This window comes from Cryptotermes secundus, unplaced genomic scaffold (genome assembly GCF_002891405.2).
Source record: "Cryptotermes secundus unplaced genomic scaffold, Csec_1.0 scaffold110, whole genome shotgun sequence".
Taxonomy (NCBI): domain Eukaryota; kingdom Metazoa; phylum Arthropoda; class Insecta; order Blattodea; family Kalotermitidae; genus Cryptotermes; species Cryptotermes secundus.
In genome coordinates this window covers 252481-268282 of record NW_019742550.1, presented here as the reverse complement: position 1 = coordinate 268282, position 15802 = coordinate 252481, and the positions used below count along the sequence as shown (strand labels likewise).

Sequence of the window (15802 nt, the reverse complement as noted above, 5' to 3'; positions counted from 1 at the left end):
CAAACTCTTATCATCACATCGGTTGTTTAATTGGTGCATTAAAAGTCTTGCTTTCAAACTGTGTGAAGAAGTGTAAAAGGTTTCTAGTCTCGGCACGACATTAATGGCTTTCCAAGACGGTTTGCGCTTTAGGCAGGGAGCGAAAAATTCTTAAAAGCTTAGCTTAGGGAATTCCTCCTTGTAGCTAAATGACTGATATTCCTTAAATATACATAAGTTGTGTGGCTTATGTGAAGAACATAAAAGTAACATGGGACTGCCAGCACGTTCACAGTTATTTGGAATATAAGATGCACAGTTTACAGAATTCTTCCATTTGAAATGTTGAGGCCCGTCTTATATTCGAGGAATGTCCGTAATTGTATTTTTTTTTCCAAAAGCCCACCTTCAAAACTCGAATGTGTCTTAAATTCGAGAGCGTCTCATAGTCGAAGTAATAATATATATATACACACACACACACACACACACACACAAACACCGACCGACTCTGTGGTCTAGTGGTAAGAGTTCCTGGCTACAGATCCAGAGGTCCCTGGTTCGATTCCCAGCGCTTCCAAATTATCTGAGATGTAGTGGGTCTGGAACGGGATCTACTCAGCCTCGTGAGGATAATTGAGGAAATAACGGCTCCGGTCTATAAAACTGTGATTAACGTCCATGGGGATCCGTTACCTTGACCACGTGACACTCTATCCTCAAAAGTTGGCACTTGCTTCGCCGACAAGCGGCGGTCGCTCGATCGGTATAGTTCGCTTGCGGACTACAGACCACGGAGTTTGTTTTGGTTTTATATACACAGTGTGTCCATGTTCTCTTAGGACTGTGTTCGTTAAAAGTACAAAACATGAACTACGTATTTTCAAAATTTCACTCTTTTTATTCAAAATAGTCTCCTTCTGAATCAATACATAGCTTGAATCAATTGAAAAGGTTTCGAAAACAGTCACTGTACTCTTTTTGTGGAATCGCATTTAAAACTGCGCTACATTCCCTTTGGATGTCCTGGATAGTGTCGTGACCGTCTCCTTTCATCGCCAACTAACTTCTGGGAACAATCAGAAATCTGCTGGAGCCAAATCTGGCGAATACGGAGGATAATCGAGGGCTGTGATCCCTTTTCTGGCCAAAAAATCGTGCACGATCTTCCATTTGTGGGGTGGGGCATTGTCGTGTAGGAGCGACCAGGAACCTTGCTCTCGATATTCAGGTCGAATTCGAAGAATTCTCGCCCACAAACGATTGAGAACTCCGAGATAATAATCAGAATTCACTGTTTGACCTTCTGGCAGAAATTCCTTGTGAATGATTCCTTTGGAATCGAAGAAAACGATTAGCGGTGTCTTTAGTCGACTCTTTTGCATGCGCACTTTCTTTGGTTTCGGCTACTTTGGGCTCAACCACGCTGCACTCTGCTGCTTTGTGAGATGCTCATATTGAAAACCCCATTTCTCGTCACCAGTAACAATCGATTTTGTAAATTATGTATCACTTTGGGCCGACCGTAACATGTCTTTGCAGTGTTCCACTCTGGCATGTTTTACATCGCCCGACAGCGCGCGCGGTACAAACCGCGCACAGACCTTCCGTTTGCCCAAATCCTCAGTCAAAATTTGATATACAGTACTTTTTGGTATTCCCAAAAGCTCCTCGATGAGTCTTGCAGAAACACATATGTCTGATACAAAGTTTTCGGTCACTTTTTTCACATTTTCTTCAGTGCGAATTTTTCTCGGCTTTGATGCACGTTGAGCGTCTTCAATGTCCTCCCTGCCTCAAGAAATACAGCATTCCATCGAAAAATGTTCCAGCAAGTCAAACAATCACTACCGTACACACTTTTCATCATTTCGTACGATTCTCCCGCTGTTTTGCCTAACTTGAAACAAAATTTCATGTTGACTCTCTGTTCAACCGCCATTTTCCGACGAGCGTCAGAACAGTACTGTTACATTCAAGGTCAGAACACATGATGCAGCAATGCTTGCGCTTTGAAATTATAGACAGCCACAGCTGAAACTTCAAGAATCTTAACGCCACAACTTGCCAACAGATTGCATTGCAGGGCAAAATTAAAAAAAAAGAAATGAGTCCTAACGGATTCTGGACACACCGTATATATATATATACTAGAAGATAAGCCCTACGTCTGCGAATATACATAGCTTGTACAAACGAGTCTACCTGTCTATCAACTGATTCACCTGTCTCTCCACTCACTTCATGGAAGAACGAGCCAAGAAATTTCACCACTTTTCTGGAAACCGAAAGTCCATTATTATAATCGCCACTGTACCTTATCCTAAGCCAGAAAAATACTACGTCTTCAAAGCCCATTTCTTTAAGTGATCATCTTTAATATTATCTTCCCATCTACATCCAAGTCTTCCACATATTCTCTTTCCTTCATAGTTTTCTGATTGAATTTGTATTAAGAACATGGACATCTGATTTCTGAAAACGCATAATTTGGTACGTTGAGAACAAACTCCTTTTTATGAATCTTCTCACTTTCAGGATACATTTTTGTAAACTTACAATTATACAATAGTTATAGAAAAACGGTGTTGACATGTTGGAGCAAAATTCTGGTCAGGCCGATACAGAAATGCATACAAGTTCCTGTCTACACAGCATAGATTGCCCAAGTTCAGGCCGTCTAGATTTGCATATGTTTTGCTTCTGCTGCAGGTCTGGTTCCAGAACAGACGCGCAAAGTACAGGAAGCAAGAAAAGCAAGTCCAGAAGGCGATGGCGCAGACAGTCATACCAACCTGCAACGGCATTATGAGGAACATGTACCCAACTGCGAGCAGGGGGTACCAACCTTACGGCCATCCCAACACTATAAACACTATGAACAGATACCCTCAGGTAAGGTATTCACTTCCCTTGGCCAAGTCTCTAAGCACAGAGGTAACTGTAGCTACGTCCTGCTTTAGTCTTCAGTAACTGGAATCATATTGTATTGGTAGAATTCATGTGGTTCACAGACTAAACAGCGACAAGTGAATAGGCTATATTCTTCTGGGTTATAGCACCCGTAGTTAGTAAAATGCTCGAAATTTCGATTGCATTTTCAGCCTCCTTATTCAGTTCGAAGGGTAAGCAATGCAGGAAACCAACATAAAGCAGGCTGCAATCGTATGCCTTTACCTAGGCTTACACTTCGACTCTGAAAATGGAGGTGGTATTTTCCGCGAAACATAGGTATTTCCATAGTCTTCATAGTCACCGCTTTGAAAACCTCAATTCCAACATTCTGTAGAAAAACTGTTTTCTCAACCAACTCGTTGTTCTTGGGAAGTTAATTCCTTTTCAAGGCCGCGCCATAGCTCAAGCGGTTAGTCGCTGGCTTCCCAACGCGGCGGCCCGGATTCGATCCCGGGTCTGGTCAAGTGGGATTTGTGGTGGACAAAGTGGCGCTGGGGCAGATTTTCTCCGAGTGCTTCGGTTTCCCCTGCCAATCTTCATTCCACCAATTGCTCCACAATCACCCTCACCTATCATCTGTGGCTGGTACAATAGGCCAGAAGTTGCCGCAGTACAAGGGACTTAGTCTCACCCCACTAGCAATAAAAAAATTAATAATGCCTTTTCAGCTACACAGGAAATTTCCGACTTTATGGAACCCCAACTTTCATTTCCGTGTTCATGACAGCTAACCATTGGTCCCTATCCTCAGGCAAAATGTCTATTACATATCCTTCAAAACTGTTTCTTTAAATCATTTTAATCTTCTCCTCCCACCTATGCCCAAGGCTTCCAAATCGTCTTTTCCTTTCAAGTTTTCACTGGTCTGGTGGTTAGAGTGCCTGGCTACAGATCCAGAGGTTCCGGGTTCGATTCCCGGCGCTACCAGGTTTTCTGATAAGTAGTGGGTCTGGAATGGGGTCAACTCAACCTCGTGAGGATAATTGAGGAGCTATTTCAAGAAAATATCGGCTCCTGTCTAGAAAACCGAGATTAACGGCCGTTGGGATCCGTTGCGCTGACCACGTGACACCGTCTATCCGCAAAAGTTCGCACTAATTTCGCTGACAAGCGGCGGTTGCTCGGTCGGTATAGTTCGCTTGCTGACTACAGGCCACGGAATTTGTTTCTTTTGTTTGGTATTTCTTTTTGCCTGCTACATGCCCTGGACATCTGAGCGTATTTGATTTGAACATCCTCGTCATATTTGATTAAAAGTACAAAATTATTGAAAGACAAAATTTGCTGCTGTAATTTCATTAAGAAAAGAATAATGACTGTCCGATTTAAAATTTAATATATGCACTAGAAGAACAATGATTTTGTGAGATCACATTTTATAAACTACTTCACGCAAGAGTCTACAGAATCAATAAATATAACTGAATAGTAAAGGAAGATGTGTTTGATTCGTGAATAGAGGAAACCTAAGTTAAAAAAAGAAGCAGTCTGCATGAATTCAGAGGATATCTCTAAAGGAAATAGAAAGAGCTTGGTAGATTTATCGCCATGTAGCTGACAGATACTTTATTAATACACAAAATTAACAATTTAAGAAGTTGTAGCTAATGACAATATGTGGGCTGCATGCGGACAATAAGCCGGTCACGTTAGCCGAGCGGTCTAAGGCATGTACTGTCTTCGCTCTCACGGAAGCCAGGATCGTGGATTCGAATCCCACACAAGGCACGAATGTTTGGTATATATGTGTTTATTCTGTTTCTGTTGTCCTGTGTTTAGGTAGAGGCCTTGCGACGAGCTGATCACTCGTCCAAGGAGTCCTACCGTCTGTAAATTTATCAAAATTAAGAAAAGAAAACAACCTCGACACCGTAAAGGTAGGAGAGGAACGGATTCAGTAAGTAAATGGTAAGATGATAAATGATTAATGAATTGGAAAGGATTTTAAATGAAACTGTCTTGGTTCAATTGAAGTACTGTGACAACATTTGTCAGAAGGGACTGAGGAAGGCCACGAAGAACCTCAGGATAGTCGGTGTCCCGTTCGAGATTTGAACCTTGCCCATCCCGAATACAGGTATAGAGTGTATCGCCATACCAACTTGTTCAGGCCAATATTGTGATCTTTTGACTAAATGTAGTCGTCTACCCTGAAGAAGGATGTTTTTTTCTGAAACGATGGTAATCACCAATCAAGCTGAACAGTGTCATAACTCAGAAGGTCACAACATAAATTTTCACAACCGTGAAAACCTGAAATCACATACGAGTATATGATTTTCTTGGTTTGCTTTACAGACACAGTGTTAGTTATGGTTTTTGTAGGACATAGATGGGAGGATAATATTAAAGTAAATTTAGGAAAGTAGGTTGTTACAATGTAAACTGTGTTGAAGTGACTGAGATTATTATTAATTAGAGGACCTCGGTGATTGAAATTAGGCTCCACAAGCGTTAGGAAATTCATTAAGAAATTGTCAGATTTTAAGGAGGGTTTTTTCTCATGGAATTAGTAGTGAATCAATGAGATAGGGAGATAAATGTGTTTAATGAATGATGTGATACTACATAATAAGCTATTTTCACCGTGTTAGAAACATTTAATATTCCTTGTCAGAAGAACGCAATACGAAATGACATTAGAGCGCTGTTAAATCCCACACAGATCTATAAAACACTCTAGAGAAAGGTTTCCATTGCATTAGTAGCGTTAGCATAACACAAAGTTTAACCTTCTCCCACACTGACCTCACGGAAATACGGACTAATTCCGTAATTCTCCTGTTAAACTCTTTTTAAAAACGAATGTGACGAACGCATGTCTTTTAGCTGAGTAAACATTCTCTTTATCCCATTTAACAAACTTAATGAATCCAATAAAACATCTGAATAGCATTTCGATGTCGGCCACGGCGCTTTCCTTCCCACATAGAACCATCCTCTCTACACTGTTCATTCTGTCTTCGGAGTGACCGCTGTTGGATGCGTGTAATTTAACATTCATTAACTCGTTAATTTATTTTATGTGTATTTATGGACTCATGACTTATTATTTAATCTATCATCTTACGTTGAAAATGGATCCTGGTAACTTCATATTGATGACGCCACTGTCATGACGACACACACTCAGTGACGTTCTGTACATAGCTTAACAACTGTGTGTTCAGATTATATGAATTGGAAACAATATGGAGAATAGTGGTACGACCTACTTCAAGGTAATATAATGTGACACGACGCCTGAAAGCCCGAACAGTGGAGCCTGAAGAAATGGCCATTTCTACCCAACGGCTCTGTAAATACTTTCCCATGGAACGAATATACATGCTACAACAGAAGCATTTTCTAAGCGGTCTGAGTCGCGACAAATAAGAGTATCTGGCATGCACTGCGGTCCGTGAGGAGGCGGGATCGAATACCGTAGCCCTGAGAGTCGTAGGAGGCGATGAAAAGGAAAATCTCGAATCTGAGACAGTAAAATGTGGTCGCGAGTACCACGGGACACGGACCCGAGAATAACTCCACTGGAGAGGGCCAGCAGCAATTGTCGAAAGACCCGTTCTCTCGTCGGAGAGAGCGCCCCACTTCAACAAACCGCAACTGTCTGACAGCAATAAAAATCTGGTCTTGTGCCCCAGATGGGTGCTTTGTTTCAAGACAGACTGGCAGACTGACTGTCGGTCATAACATAAGACTCAGACTTAGATTCAATAGCCCTGTGAGTCGTCTGAGGCGACAGAAAGGGAATCCAGTGCCTGGGAGTATAACTGGACCACCGTGTTTTGGGAGGATATAAATACGGGGGCCTAGCCCCCAAAATATTGGGAGTTTCGAATCTGGAACAGTAATATGTAGTCTCGCTAGATCCCGACCCGAGAATGACTGCGCTGGCGAGGATCAGCAACAATTGTAAACGGTAGAACCGTCCTTTCGTCAAACCCACAACTGTCTGACAGTAATAAAAATCTGTTCTGGTGCCCCAGACGGGTGCTTGACACCAAGACAGACTGGTCGACTGACCGTCGGTCATAACATAACTTTTCTTGACTTTACTGTTTAACTCAAGCCTCTTTGCCGCTAACGTCCGCTCTCAGGTTTTTTTTTTTAATTCGCTTAGTTAGGGGGATGGAGTCCAACTGGGTCCACTCGGCACGGCGGCCACTGATTGGTCTATTGTAGCATGCCCCGGATGATTATGATGATGGAGAATTTGGTGGAATGAAGTTTGATAGGGGAAACCGAAGTACTCGGAGGAAACCCGCCCAAGCGCCACTTTGTCCACCTCAAATCCCACTTGACCAGACCCCGGTATCGAACCCGGGCCTCAGGGGTGGGAAGCCAGTGACTAACCGATTGAGCTATGGCGCAGCCTGTCCCCTCTCAGATAATTTCATTTATCCAGATTCAAACTGACTACTTTCTTCTTCCATTGACTTTCAACATTGCATCCTCTTTTGTGACTTTATGATCGCCTGTTTAAAATGACGTATCGAAATGAAGTGAATACGGAGATAAATCATGAAGTATATCTGTATATATCAATATTATCTGTGTAATTCTTTCGAAAGAGCCACATTCAGAGTATCTTCTAAGAAAAAACATTAAAATTACGTATCATTAATATTCGTAAGCCTAACAGCAAAATAATGACTCATTAAATTACAGGGCCAAACAAAAATTAGTTTTATTTCGTACATAAATTCTTAAAAATATAGAAATTTAAGCTACCAGTGTGTTACTTTGGGATAATATCTCAATATTATACAAATTACTGAGTAAAATTCAAAGAGACGCACAGACCGAAATCGGTCTGCGGCGCACGCGCAAACGCCAAGCCTCAGGAGACTGATGCATAGCATATCAGTCCCTGAAGGTGCGAATGATGCAGGAAGACGAGAAGTGATGAATGTTCTCTACAAGGATCCAGCCTACGACAACGGCCGTCAGATGCTCTTAGCGTATCCTTCGCTTTCCATGTCTGTCCGCCTGCTACAAGAGCAGTAACCGAATCAGACTGTCAGCAGGACTAATTCGTGACGGTTTAAATCCTGCTACATCAGTCATTGCTACAAACATGGATGTTTAGACCAAGTTCTGTAGATAAGATTAAATTAACAACGATACAAACGTAACAGTTGCAAATTATCATGGTTTGCAGATTAGTGTTTTAGGGATATTCAAACGATTGCCTTTAAGATTTTTTAAAGCACGTAGTCTCTGTGTGACCGCCTCAGTGGTCTAGTGGTCAGAGTTCCTGGCTACAGATCCACAGGTCCCGGGTTCGATTCCCTGCGCTACCAGATTTTCCGAGAAGTAGTGCGTCTGTCTGGAACGGGGTCGACTCAGCCTCGTGAGGATAATTGAAGAGCTAATTTAATGAAAAGTAGCGGCTCCGGTCTAGAAAGTCGAAATTAAAAGCCGTGGGGATTCGTTGCGCTGACCACGCGACATCCTCTATCCACTAAAGTTGGTACTAATTTCGATGACAAGCGGTGGTCTCTCGGTCTGTATAGTTCGCTTAAGGACTAAAGCCACAGAGTTTTTTTAGTCTCTGTGTTTCCCATAAGAACGCAAGTGATATTTCTTTAAGATCCATTTTCTTATTATTCTGCTATACATGTTGAGCTTAGATCCCCAAGTGCTCTATTCCCTTCAACTATTCCAACTAAAATTTTGTTTACCATTCACCCCACCCTTCTCCTCCTTGATTTCATTTCTACTCTTATTTGAAGAAGGGGATACAAAATTTGCGAAGTTTCTCACTTCTACTATTGTAAGTACTCGTAGGCGTACTTTGTTGGGCTGAAGTTGACGGCCTTATTTTCTAACCAGATGATGCCCCAGCCACCCACTTCCCTGGACGAACGATTTCTTGGTCAGTGGATCGACAGAGGTAGGCCGATTAATTAGCCCCCCACGGAGATCTAGCTAACATACATGGACTTATTCTTCTGGGGTACATCAAATAGATCGCACCCAGCGAAGATGTAGAGTCTGTTTCGAACTGCGGCGAAGAATTACAGCTGCCATCGCTGCGGTCTCAGTGGATGTGCTATCCCGGGTGTGGGACGAAGTGGAATTTCGTTTCCAAGTCTATAGGGCTGTCAGTGATGCTCACATTAAATTGCAATAAACAATAGAAAAATTTTATGATATTGTCTAATTGATTTTGTTAATAGGAAATTGTTATGCCAAGTGTAAAGGTAAAGTTGTGCCTGTGCTTAAAAACTACCCCATGAAGGCGTATGGTGGAGTGGATGTATACACTTAACAAAAGGAAAAAGTTCTGTATTTCATGGTAGTATAGGAGAGCTTGCCGGTCACTGTAGCCGAGCGGTCTAAGGCATGTACTGTCTTCACTTGCTTGGAAACCGGGATCGTGGGTTCGGATATGTTTCCTGTGAGGTACGAACTGAATTCTTATATATTATTCTTATACACTGCCGGTCACGGTAGCCGAGCGGTCTAAGGCATGTACTGTCTTCGCTCGCTTGGAAACCGGGATCGTGGGTTTGAATCCCACTCAGGGCATGGATGTTTAGTATGTGTGTGTGCGTTTTTCTGTGTTTGTGTACAGTTAGAGGCCTTGCGACGAGCTGATCACCCGCCCAAGGAGTCCTACCGAATGTGTAAGATCTAGAAAAACCGAAGTGAACAGAGAAGGCCACTGGGGCTATAGTGCCAAGGAAAGAAAAAAATAGGAGAGCTTATCTATTTTGATCCTTATTAATTCCGTTGAATTTGAGGGTGTTTTTTGCGGTGACTACCTATGGTACTATCTTCTTAGATGTAACGAGATGGGCTACACGGTTTTTCTTCTCAGGTGACAGTACCCTTCATTATTAATTCCGTGATATATTTTACTGTTATCGTCCAAGAAACACTGAATATATAAAGCACAGCCACTCACGACTTGTTTACTCTCTTCTCTTGACTCTGAAAGAGTCACCCTCCCCGCGAATATTAACTGAGCCGGTTCTGACGTCCCTGACTAATGTAAGAGAGCACCTAGTTCGAATATATGCCGGATTTCACCTAGTCTGACTGCGTTGTCTCGTAGTATTCTATCTAATTTTCGGATAGCTCCTTTAGAAAGTCTACAATTCTCATCCTTCGAATCCTTGCCTATTCACGATTCATAGCCCTCTTCCTCTTATTCGACTTTTGTGTACTGCCTACAGTTCGGCAGCTTTGCTAAATAACCAAAGAATCAGTCAATCTCATAAAGACCGAAAATTTCTCTAAACATTTCATAAGTCTTCTGATTCTGATGACGTTACTACAACAACGAAAGTTAATTTTGCTTATCAGCATGGCTTATTCTTCCAGATGACTACAAGTTCGTATTCGAGCGTGCATCAGCCTTTCTCTATGCCCCACAGTGCTACCAACATGGCGCCAGTGTCGGGGCTGAGACAAGATGCTATGGGTAAGTTATATGTTTGACAAAATTTGTAACCTGGAAAAAAACGCTTCTCTTGTTGGTGATTAAGGTAAGGTCAGCTGAATTAAATCACTTACATGTATGTATTTAACTTGTTCTAATTCTTATTGCATTATAAAAGTTATCAACTCCGTCCAGTGTGACTGATAAATGTTGTTCTTTTAGTCTTTCATCCTTGACATGTTTCGGTCTGAGAGACCATCTAGAGAAGGATACATCAATACAGGCGGAAACTACTATTATAACATATTTGATACGCGTACAACATCATTACAATGTCACGAATATAACATCTGATCCTTTAACAAGTACAGCGATGTGTATGAATTTATTAAAATATTTATAAATTATTATAATAAGTTTATTTACAAGTATGGTTCGAAAACTTTGTTAACATCTATAAATCATTTTATTTTGACCACCTTTCGTATAACTGCATAAATAAAATATGACGACTTTTAATTATTTATGACATATATATGATTGTCAGTAAGTATACAAAACATATATACCACTGTAAATATCGTAACTTTTATGAAAAGAACACTTCATTCTTATTATAGAAGATACGCAGAATTCCGCAAAGAAAGACACAGCCATGCTTAATCAATGATGTCTAAGTACCTTTCCACATTATGTTTAATGAAACATTTCTGCATTAATTTTTCACAAAAATCTCTAAAGTAACACCAAATACTGAACAATATAACTGACAAATTCCATATTTGCCGGAATAACGCAAAGTATTCGAATTCTATGTTAAGCAAATTGAAATCATATAATTGCAAATTTATGTGTTCTTACAAATGTGTACCTCTTAATCTTGTATTGTTACATACCTATGGCACATGTCTTCTTGCCCTAAAAAATTTTGGAAACCCTTTTTTCTCTCTCTTCTTATTCTGTGCTATTGTTTAATGTGAATGCTAGGATTTACTTTTAAGTGTGTATTTAAATGAATTATTTCAAGTTGGCTTGATCTCTCTAGACTCGCAACATTGCTACCTGCCTTCGCGCTTTTCACGCCACGTAATCAGACCGAGGAAATGAATCCACTCTCTGATAGGTTGAAACGCACCGCCTCCACACTTCTTAGACAAGAAGGGTGGAACTTACGACCAAGATTTCCATCTTACAGCGGAAATGACAAATCTAAGACGTGTTTTACAACGTAAGACGTTGCTCCTCTGCACATGCGACGAAATACCATCTCCGGAGAGATCTAGTTTGAATTAGAAATAAAGGATATAGTTGGTGAGAGAAAACTTGTGCTCAGGAAATTCAAATGAATTAATTTCGAATCGTTTCATAGTCAAATATATCGAAGAATCATTCTTTCTTCCTTCACTACTGTGTGCATCCTGAAACTTGTGTTGCTTATTCACTTATATCTTTCCATCTTAAGACTGTATTCCTGTCCCTTTTATTAATACGTGGACTTTCAAACAAGAGACAGCTATTTCATCTTATCTGAAATAAAAAGTTAGAAGGAAAAATGTGCTTTGAGAAAATGGATTCTTCCTCCACCGTGTTTTAGGGCCCGTCGCTTTGTGAGAGTTCCTGCTCTCATTTTACTTTCCTTCTTTGCTCTATTTGTGTGTAGGAACTTTTCAGGATTATACGAAAAGAGAAGTTTGTATGTTACTTCATCTCCTATCGTCTCCCTTGCATTGCCACGCCCATTTTATTCTTCCCCTCAGTGCGTAACCCCTCTCGCTTCCTTCCCCTAACTTCCAAGTCATCCCCTTGAGGTTCCTTTGGGAGAGCGTCTTCTTCCTTCATGTCAGATGAACGAAACTGTCAGACTTGTGAAGATCGACAAACAAGGAAAAGAGAATAAGAAAGGTTTGAGGAGCAAAAATAGGAGAAATCCATAGAAACTGGATGGGAGTATTATGAAAGGAAAAGACTATCATTCCTGAAGCCAGCAGCCGGTGGCTATGGGTATTATAAAATCCACATCATTCCAGGAACTAAGAGAAAATTGACAATGCTGTACAAAATAGCCACAGTGGATAATCGGAACTAAATCTTATTCATTAAAAAAAGTATTTCAAATCTTTAGCGTTGCCTTACAAATATATAGACAGTCTAAGCTCAATACGATTCCATACAAACTACATTCAAAACATTCTACATTGAGAATAATGCTCAGAGATAGAGCAAAATATGTAAAGGTAATGTAAAGTTGTACTTGTATTGAACTAATTAAGTACTACGCCATGAAGGAGTATAAGGGAGTGGATGTATAGATCCACGCTTTCTTGACCTCGGCACTGATTGGAGGTGAGTGGTCAGCTTCACGCCCTGGCCAAGTTACCCTCCGGGGAAAGGATTCCTCCGTGCTCATTGGATAGGTTGGGTGGAACCCTGAGCCGCTCTCAACAACATGAAGAAGTGAAGATTCTTGACCCCATCGGGACTCGAACTCTGACGCCTCGGTGGTCCAGACAGTAGCTACTCGCTATACCGACTGAGTTATCCCGGGTCACAAAGCAAAATATGTGGCTCTTTTAAATTACATATCAATAATTATTACAGAAACCGATCACAGTAGCCGGGCGATCTAAGGCATGTACTGTCTTCGCTCGCTCGGACGCTTGGATTGTGGGTTCGAATCTCACTCAGGGAATGGATGTTTGGTGTGTGTATGTGTTTATTCTGTGTTTGTGTTGTCCTGTGTGTAGGTAGCGGCCTTGCGACGGACTGATCACTCGTCCAAGGAGTCCAACCGTCTGCAAAAAATGATTACGGAATTGAATAAGAGGCCAGGGCCCTGAATGGGCTGGAAGAGCCACTGAAAAAGAATATATTATAGACATATAACCTATTTTACGTAAGAGTACTTACGGGAATCTAAATTCTCTCATTTATCGAGAGGGTTTTTAACCAGATTAGACAGTTGTTTTTCTTCAAGAAGTCCTGCATGCAAAATTAACTTTGTATGGAAATAAAGACAAGTAATGTTATTTATGTCTCGATGCTACAGTATTATATTTCTGTATACTGAAGCTCTTTATGCAAAATAGCTTCAGTATACAGATTTACTTTTCATTCTTTTGATTAATATTCTAAACAAAGAAATACGTTCAGAAGAATGTCGTCTGTTGGGATGTGGCGCCTTATAGATCTTGTGTGAACAGACGTCTCGTAGGAAAATATCACCTCCATTTTCAGGGTAGAAAAATCCGGGAGTGAAGAATCGAGGCGAGCAGATGGCTGCTAGTGCTAGGTTCCAGTGTTTGACAGTCTCTAGGTTGCTGAGATTGTGGTCGTCCGTGCTGAGGCACCTTGCACACTATAGGAGACTCGTTGAAATTCTTATTGCTGTGAGACGCTCAGCTCTCATATGGTGTGGTGTTTCATTCAGAATTTAAAATTACAATGCCACAAGAAACCAAATGAAAGAACATATCTGGTACAGAATAAATGAACGCTCGATGCTACTGTTTATAAACACAGTCTGCCTCAGTCGGACCAGTAATCTTGTTTGTCATCCACCCAGTTTAGTTTTGTTCCGCTATATCCCATTTTGCCAGATTCTGAGTTGGAATTTCCAACGGTCTCAGGTATTTTAACTTCTCTCTGCCTCTTTATCCTATTTCTGTCTCTCGTTTTTAGCAGGCCTCTTGGTGCGATGAAACAGGAGACGATTTCTTAAATCCTCTTTATTTATTTATAGATAGACATAACTGTCTGTATAAGGATAACACTCAAATAGCCTGATTTATAACTCTAAAGCTCTCTACTTCTACCCCAACATCAGGGAGCAAGAAACGTATTGATTTTAAGAATAAGGAAGGAGACATATCTTCTCTCATTCCTTCTTACTTCCTATCTTTCTCATGAGCACTCAGCTCTGTAATATTCGATCTAAGAAAAGTCTAGTTCTGGAAATTTGTAAACCTATATTTAAGATTTACTAATGGGAATTTTTTATTAAACGATGAAGATTTTTTTTAATTGCAACTGTAGTTAGTTAGTTATTAGAGAGAGTGGGTTTCCCCATGCACTTAGACCTGTAGTGGTCCATTGTGCTTCCCTCTATGATTTCTACCAGTCTCTATATCCTACCGGTATTGGTGCTTACCATCAGTCCCGCCCAGCCAGCGAGACCGGCTCTACTGGCTGAGAAGTATCTATAATGTTTCCCCCATCTACCGGAGGTATTAGTGACTGCTGTTGGGCGGGAAACGTCGGCAATTTTGGCTCAGTGACCTCCTTTGGAGGTATGAGGTTCTTTTACATGCCGTAAAGCTACGACACGGGACCCACGGCTTAAAGTCCCTCCCGGAGGACTTGTTCCCTGAATTTTTCCGCCCTTAAAAATTCGACGACCTCCGCCGGGTATTTGAACCCGCGTACTACGAGTCATGAGGTGGGAACGTTACCTCTAGACTACGGAGGCCGCTAATTGCAACTGTAACTAACAGGTTAAGTTTCAGTCATGTTGATGTCTGTTTCAGGCATGTAACTGTAACTAAAACGTTAAATTTCAGTTAAGCTGATGTCTGTTTCAGGCATGAGTCCAGAGGACGAGTGGTACAGCAAAAGTTTAACAGCTCTCCGGATGAACACAAGTCACCATTCAAACTTGGCTGCGCCCATGATTCAATATCAGACATAGGCCTAACAGGAGACTGGTAAAATAAGTACTTAATTTTATTTAACTCCTTCAAACATTCGACTTTATATTCATTTTCTTGCAAATTATTTCAGGCTTGACACAGATAACATATGCAAAAATGAGCGGTTGTTAAAGAAACAATTTCATCAATAATTGTATTGTTCCAGTATGTACAGATACTGTTTTTATAGAATCTTTGGCTACAGTGCTTCCGGCCTGGATATGGACCTAAGTTAATTACGATATGAGCTTTAAGCAACCAACTACGGTTATACGTATAGTTCTTAACACTGTTATATGTATTAATCCAACAACAACTTTTTTTTTTTAATTTCTTTGATATCCTTCAAGACGACACATGGGGGAATGGGTTATAACGTTGTGTACCCTTAAACTCGGAATTGCACTTGACGCCAGTGGGAAGAGACCCCAGTGCCCGGTGAATAGGAGGCTGAGTGAACTCCATAGTCAATCTGGACATGACGGACAAGAAAAAATTATCTGTTCCTAGCAGGAATCAAACTGAGCGTCCTTAATATCCATAACCATTTAATATACTGGCAGTAGAAGGTAAGAAAGTTAAGGCTGACCCTGTAACAGGCCGTGGAGGCCCATAGGGTTGTGAGACGTCGAGGGTCCCAAATTTTCCTGACAGTCGGCTAGCAGATGGCGGTGAGGTTGTCAGCCTTACGCGCCGGCCGTTCTTTACCCCCAAGAAGATTCCTGGCACTCATTTGAGTCGACCCCAGGGCCATAATACGTCTGGAAGAATTAATTTAATTGAAAGTTTCAAT

At 41.1% G+C, this 15802-nt stretch overlaps 1 protein-coding gene across 1 annotated transcript in view; it reads left to right on the top strand.

The window, feature by feature from the left end:
* LOC111873267 (homeobox protein prophet of Pit-1) overlaps window positions 1–15449 on the top strand; it is a 98823-nt gene extending 83374 nt beyond the window's left edge. The window contains exons 4-6 of the mRNA XM_033755024.1: window positions 2692–2874; window positions 10267–10366; window positions 14902–15449. Coding sequence (XP_033610915.1) covers window positions 2692–2874; window positions 10267–10366; window positions 14902–15008 — 390 coding nt within the window. The 3' untranslated portion in view covers window positions 15009–15449. The remainder of the gene's footprint in view (window positions 1–2691; window positions 2875–10266; window positions 10367–14901) is intronic.
* The last annotated feature ends 353 nt before the right edge of the window (window positions 15450–15802 follow it).